The following is a 7,282-nucleotide window of genomic DNA, read 5'->3' as shown; positions in this document are numbered from 1 at the left end:
TAATAAAGACAAGATCACATAGAATCGTAAGCTTTTTTAATGTTTAAAACGGCCACGTCTAAAGGGTTTATTACAAACATTTTTATATAGAAATCTGTCAAAAAAAATAAACTTTTTCTAAAGCCTCAGCAAAGCAAATACAGGTATTCAAATCAGTTAAAGGTTTTTCCCTTTCCAGTAAATCTCAATACCTTTTACGGTAGCCTGCCCATCTAATCATGGGGTGGATTTTTGCACTTATCAATGGAACAAATTGTGCAGATGGAATCTTAATTAGCACCCCCGTCATTTTAGGCATTACATTCAGAATTTTACAACTGCTTCTCATATATTAGGCATTTTAACAACAGCTTTCTCAATATTCCAACAGGTAAAACAGGAGTGAGTTTAAAACAACAATGACGTATGGTAGTCAAACACTACAAAAATGCAATTTAAAGCAGATGATAAGCAATGCTTATCATCCTCTACATATATACAGAATGTGCTGGCATATCATATTTTATACATATAAATGTCTATTTACAATAATTAAAGTATGGGTGTTATCTGTGATGATTAATGAATGCAGACAGTGGTCTGGATTAAACCAGCAATTACTGCCACTAGATAACATGTCTCCATAGCCATGCTAAAACTGATCTAATCCAGACCTGTGGTTTACTAATCCTAGCACCACGTTCTTAGTCCTGCAAGTGCTTCTTTTTCTGCTTTTCTTTCTGTGGTTTGGTGTTTTCCTTAGTCTTGATCTTGGTCTTGGTGCTCACTCCAGCTGACTCCAGGCTGGCCAGCTTCTTTTTCAGCTTGCCCAGTTCTGCGTTTCCACTACCTTCCCCACGGGGGCGCCGCTGAGGTCCCCTCTGTCCCCTGGAGGTGTCGGCCCCGATACCCTGCTCTTGCATCATTTTCAACAGAGTTTCCTGCTTGCTGGTCACCATTTCTTCACGGCTCCAAATCAGAATGTTAAATCCTGAAAACGGAAACGGAAGAAGTCGTCAAAACAAAAAAAACAAGTACAGACAAACACTCGCAACAGTCTGGAATTTGGAACTCACCCATTCCTGATGCTAGTGTGTCTCCCATGGGATTAAATTTGTTAAGCTAAAAAAAACAAAGTCAGCAATAATTAGATAGGTCTTCCTAGCTGAGGCACGCCAACATACAAACGATTCAGTTTTTAAATAAAAACACACCATGTCACAACAAATGCAGCGTTTAAAAGTAATTATTTAAAGAATGAATATAAAACCACCACAAGGGTCTTCTTTCTGTTCAATCAGCAGTAATTCTGTTACTTTATTATATTTTTGGACTGATTGAAAAATGTTTTTACAGAGATGATTCCTGGAGCGTTGGGATTGTGCAGCTGGCACGCGAGCCCTCCTGTGTTGGCGTCGAACACATCGATGGTTCTCAACTCATCAGCGTGCTGGAGATCTGGGTAGCGCCCTGCTACGATCAGGTCATATAGCGGATGCCAGGTAGCCTGAATAACATTCGATATGTTAATGCACACAGCACAACATGTTGTGAAGTCATCTACAGTACACAGTTTTACCACTTTAAAACAGAGCTGGCTTGAAATAGTCTAAATTATTATGCAATGTGCGTTTCATTATACTGTTGCTTTAACCATTTGCTGCTCAGTGTCCAATATATTTGACTTTGAGAAAACAGGCATTAAAATAGGTATGGGAACATACCCAGGGCAGTAAAAAGTTAAAACAAAACAGGCAACTGAGAACATTGATAGCTAACAGTTAATATACTGATTAACATGCTGTCTGTAATTATTATTGGCCACAATAATCAGTATTTTCTGTGTTACTCACCTTGATAGACGTTAGGTGCTGGAAATGCCTGTGTGGGTGCCGTATAGTGTGCTGAGGTTTAGACCAATCAGCAGAGGAGTATACCCGGATCTCATCATACTGGTCTGTGGTAAGTAGCTTGGAACCATCCGTGGGATTGAAATAGGCTATTCAAAAACAAAATGAGAGGAACCATGACACAGTTACCATGATGATCCCTGCTTTAACAAAAATACTGACGACATCTTACTCTAGTGTAATTACTTTGCACAGGCTCTTACAAAAGTATTCACTGATTTAAATAGAATCCCCAAAACACTGTAAAGTTCAGAGTGAAATAGAGAACTTCACATTGTCTACAAATTGGTGGTGTTAATATTGAGCTTTGTGTTTTTTATATGGAGCTGGTCAGAAGGAGTGAGTTCACAGTATTGGATTACTTATATAAAAGAAATATAGATTTTTTTTTTTCTGTTTATCTAAGAAGTCTTGATTAGAATAGGCAAACAATGTGCTAAAAACACAGAAACAAATGCACTCGTAACACGTTCTCTTCACCTGAATTGATTGGTTTATTATGAGGAAGCTCGTGCAGGAAACTGTTCTTGTCTTTAATATGCCGCATGTCCCAGATTTTAACCGTTTGGTCTACTGAAGCCGTTGCTAGCAGCCAATCACAGCGAGGGTTAAACTCCACGTGGGTCACCTTCTTCTTGTGCAGTCTGAGATTCCAAATCTGCATCCGTTTAAAACAGAGGCACTGGTTACCAGAAATCACTTAGTGTACATGAGGCAGTGCCTGGGGTCAATTACAACTGTAACTGTGCAAGTCCTAATTAATTGCAATTACAATGTTGAACCTTGGCACACTTGGGTGATTGTAATTGTAATTATATCACAGAATTACTGTTCAGTTACGCATTTATTTGTCATTCGATCATTATTCTTGTATTTTCAACCACTTTTGGCAACCCCTTTTGTCTGAAACAAATAAAAGTTATTTAGAATGTTTCTGTATTTATACCTGTGATTTATTTTATTTAAAATAGAGTATACAGTTGTTTGTTACTTTTTAGTGTAATTGCAATAATAATTGTAATTACTACAGCATAATTGTAATTGAACACAAATAGCATTGTAATTGTAATTTCAATGTTATCAAACAATTCTGCTGTAATTGGAATTACAAATGACCCAAGGTCTGGTATGAGATACCTACAAATCTCTCATTTAAACAAATCGGCAAGTCTCCTTGAATACACGGTTTCCCTAAAGGCCTGCAGTGCTTCCAAACACTGTTAGGAAGAGTGTTGCAGATGTTGTGGGTATTACTGTTTGAGACTCCTACTGTTTAAACTGTACCTGGTAGGCGATCAAGGAAAGTGGCACAGTCTTTCAACGACTAGCAAAACACCTTCAAATGTAGCCCCTTTTCGCCCTTTTTGTTTATTCATATAACTTATTTTTTAGTCGTTCACTTGCTGTTCAACAAGTTTTGCTACTTCACGTGGTTGTTATTGAACCTTTAGACTTTTTTAGACCTTGTGTGTGGTCTGAACATACAAGTGCAACTACAGTGTAACAGTTGACTGTTTGAAACCCTGCCTGCCAGATGGCTACGGTCCCTCTATCTGACCCTGCTATCTCACCTCTTTGCCATCTGCGCTCAGGAGGACGGTGTTTCCCACGTTGTCTCCCGCCACCACCACCTGTCTGCTTGCGGAGACGTCAAGGCTGCAGTACCACAAACTGGAACAGGGGGAGGCAAACAAACTGATAAAGACACACAAAGCAATCTTGATATATTATATATATATTTGTTTACACATTCTGTAAGTAAATATTATAAATGTGTTTGTTTATGTATTTATTTTTATTTAGTAGTTTTTATTATTTTCTCCCAATTTAGAATATCCAATTATTATTTAAGCTCGGCTCACCACTACCACCTCTGCGCCAACTCGGGAGCGGGGAAGATGAACACACGCTGTCCTCCGACACGTGTGCCGTCAGCCGACCGCTTCTTTTCACACTGCAGACTCACCATGCAGCCACCTCGAAGCTACAGCGTCTGAGGACGACGCAGCTCCGGGCAGCTTACAGGCAAGCCCGCAGGCGCCCGGCCAGACTACAGTGATCGCTGGTGCGCGGTGAGCCGAGGACACCCTGGCCGACCTAAACCCTCCCCCCTCCCAGGCAGCGCTCGGGAACTCCCGTTCAAGGTCGGCAGTGGAATATACTGGACTCGAACCGGCGACATCCAGGCTATAGGGCGCATCCTGTTTGATCACGCCAAAATATCTTTCCGACTACAGCAGGGTTAACATTTTCTCACCAAACATTATGGTGATCGTGCCAGCAGTCTGAAGTGCTTGAGATTATCTGAGCTGTTCTACCACCAAACTCCTGCAGGCTCAGAGTGCCGTCGCCAGACGCGGTGTAGACTTGGGATGGGTTGGTAGGACTGAACTTCATCCCCCCAATAAAATCTCCTGCTCCTTTCTGCAACAACACACACACACACACACAGTGCAGGCTCATTAGATCACACACAAAACTAATTGCAACCTGGCTTAAAACATTCACACATAAGAAAAGGGACAAGAGACTAACCTTCTTTATTCTCCATTTAATATCAGGGCAGGGGGTTGTTATTTTAATTCAAAGAGCATACCCCCTTTCTATCAACTTCTCATATTATCAGTCACATGCATTTCAACAGTTAATTCAGCAATCATTACGATTTAATACAAAATGACAAAACAGAGAGCAAACAATATTCTATAAAAGAAAACAGGCCACATGAAGACACACAGTCCTGATCAATTATCACTCTTTGACAAAACACTGCCACAAAGCATGAAATAAAAGAATCACAGCCTTCTCAAAATAATATGCTTAGATGAAACTTTTATTGCAATTCCCTGGGAAATTATTCTATTAAACATCTTACTGCCAACATAAATAGAGTATATAACAAAGAATTTCTAACTACAGGTGTATTTAGCAGAAATGAGTAAATGTGGAGGCCGGTGTTGTGAAACAGTGAAGAGCTGGTTAGAAATGTTGCAACCAAGTCTCCAGTGTTATAGTATGATACTGCGAGTGGTAATAAACGAAACCAAGGCAAATCATCACCGTACTCAGTATGTTTTAAATCAAGTCAGTAGCTGAACTCAACACTACAAATCTGGCCATCATTTTTCCGATTAACTCACATAAGGTTTATGGAACTGATCACTGGAAGGGAGAGCAAGGAACACAAAAACAAAATGTTTCAATCAGGGTGTTAAAAATTCAGATATCATCTAGCGGCAGGCTAATTGATTAGAATTGATAAAAAAAATAAAATAAAAGTATTTTATGATGGCTGTGAAAGGCACTTCATAGAAAGTTGTATACTTGGCTTCATCCCTGCTCTTTTGCTCACCCCTTGGATGAAGCAGGTCTTGTTTAACACGTCATAGTTCCACAGAATGAGGTCTCCACCTTTGGAGCCCACAGCCACGGTGCTGGGGTGCGTCGGGTGCCACTCCAGGCTTGTCACTCTGCGGTTGAAGGGGCTGGCTGTCCGGAAGAGCTTGTAGGAAGCCAGGGAGCGCACAAACGGCTGCTGGAGACACTGTGGAAAGGACAGCAGAGTGACCAAGGCCGGGTGACCAGAAGCCGAACACCCACTCAAAAGTCCCATTTGTTCCAAACCAGTTATTCTGGATCTAGTCCAGCATTCCCATATCTGTAATTTACCAACCAACCGTGTAGATCAGGTTGTATGTGGCAAAATCATAGTAAAATAGAAAAATGTTTACATTTCATAACAGATGCTGCCAAGTTGTAATGTAACAAAAATGCACACGCAAAGTAAAGACCAAATGAAATTGTTTTACCTGTCGCAGCTGTGCATGAATGCTTTGCCCCAGTGCATTCATGTTAATGTAATGAATAATGCTTCTCTGTTTGGCTGTTTGGGCAGACTCTGTGCATCCTGGAGTGGTTTGGTGTCTATTTCTTGTAACTGAAAAAAATAAACATGATCTGTTGAGGACAATCCTACCTAATGTATGTAAAGGCAATACAAGCAATCATCAATTGATGCCACTGCAGTTGATTAGAGCCATCAAGAAATAAGTGTTAGAAGGTTTTTGGTCACTCGGTACCACCATGGTACATAGCTATAGGCATAAAGTTATAGACCTGCACATTTAATTACTTGAAATGATGACTTCAATTGCACTAATAGTGTACACAGTATTACTTTACATGTACTTTTCAAGACAACTATCCAAAACAAACAAACAAAGCACACTAACAGCTGTTTTGAAAAAGTTGATCAGTGATTTCAAAATACCTGCTTTCCCGGGTGTCCTTGTTTTATTCACCTTCAGTTTTTTGGAGCTGGGTTCCTCTGGGCACTGTCCCTCCTTTTTCCTCCTTCCTGGAGCGGTTCTCTCTTTCTTGCACTCGGGTTCAGGTACTGCCAATAGCATTTTTTTCTTCGCCATTCCTCGACAAGATTATTCACTGCAAAATGCAAACGCTTTGCTGTGTCGGTATGCAACTTTGCATTGGCTTTTTCTGCTACAAAACAACTAACTTTCTTACATCGCACACAGCAAGTAATGATTTAACTATTATTATTATTATTATTATTATTATTATTATTATTATTATTATTATATGAGCAAATATCAGTTCAAAAGCCTACTGCATGCTGCCGTACATTAACAGCGTTCTGTAAATCTAACATTACAACCACTCTCTAAACAACGTACGTACATACCCCCGCTGACCTAAATCCTCTTCTCATGGGTGTGTAATTGTTCTTACAGATCAATAACAATTTGAATGTACCGATGTTCGACTCTTTCAGCTCCCTAACACGCGGCAACAGATACATGAGGATGTTGTGATTGTTACAGACCGGAAGTTTAACAACATTACAGAAAGGTGCGGTATAGGTTTGTCCAGCAGATGGCACTGCAGCATTGCTGATTCAAAATGTTTATTATTATTATTATTATTATTATTATTATTATTATTATTATTATTTTATGTTACCCACACTGGCACATGGGAGAATCAACAGATTTTCAGAAAATACGTACTATTCCATTGTAGTACATAGTAAAAGTACTGTCCAAAATACCGTACAGTACAATACCGACCCGCCCCGATCTTAAACCCAGGAATTCTGCTCATCTTTGTCATTAGCAAGTGATCAGAAGACAGCAGATTAATTGTGGTCTAGGTTAATATAGCAAATTGAAATTAAAATAAATGTTCAGAAGTATCGCAATGAGACCCCATTAAAGTGCAAGACAGTCTGCCAAAAACTGCTCTGCTAATTCTTAACAACCAACATTGTGAATGCATTGCAATACATTACAACGATTGAATACTAACTCAACATGCAATTCGACATATGCACCTAATATAATAAATGCAAATAATGTGGGGCTGATTGTGTGTGT

General features: G+C 39.7%; 1 protein-coding gene across 1 annotated transcript; it reads right to left on the bottom strand.

Annotated features, from left to right (window-relative positions):
- Positions 1-19: 19 nt before the first annotated feature.
- ddb2 (damage-specific DNA binding protein 2) lies at positions 20-6,771 on the bottom strand. The gene is made up of 11 exons (XM_034053436.3): positions 6,592-6,771; positions 6,160-6,332; positions 5,699-5,826; positions 5,242-5,433; positions 4,147-4,313; positions 3,461-3,560; positions 2,370-2,547; positions 1,833-1,978; positions 1,334-1,486; positions 1,056-1,101; positions 20-970 (listed from the first exon to the last, which is right to left on the bottom strand). Exons 2-11 carry the CDS (start codon positions 6,311-6,313, stop codon positions 684-686), a joined length of 1,551 nt encoding a protein of 516 aa, XP_033909327.2. The 5' UTR covers positions 6,314-6,332; positions 6,592-6,771; the 3' UTR covers positions 20-683.
- Between the last annotated feature and the right edge of the window lie 511 nt (positions 6,772-7,282).

This window comes from Acipenser ruthenus, chromosome 27 (assembly GCF_902713425.1).
Source record: "Acipenser ruthenus chromosome 27, fAciRut3.2 maternal haplotype, whole genome shotgun sequence".
Taxonomy (NCBI): Eukaryota; Metazoa; Chordata; class Actinopteri; order Acipenseriformes; family Acipenseridae; genus Acipenser; species Acipenser ruthenus.
Note: the sequence above shows the minus strand (reverse complement) of the source record. Positions and strands in the feature narration are given on the sequence as shown.

Coding starts and splice junctions, on each gene's coding strand:
- ddb2 (XM_034053436.3), bottom strand. CDS start 6,313: ATGGCGAAGAAAAAAATGCTATTGGCAGTACCTGAACCCGAGTGCAAG. Junction 5,827..6,159: donor AAGGACACCCGGGAAAGCAG/GTATTTTGAAAT, acceptor TATTTTTTTCAG/TTACAAGAAATAGACACCAA. Junction 3,561..4,146: donor CACGATCACCATAATGTTTG/GTGAGAAAATGT, acceptor CCCCTGTTCCAG/TTTGTGGTACTGCAGCCTTG.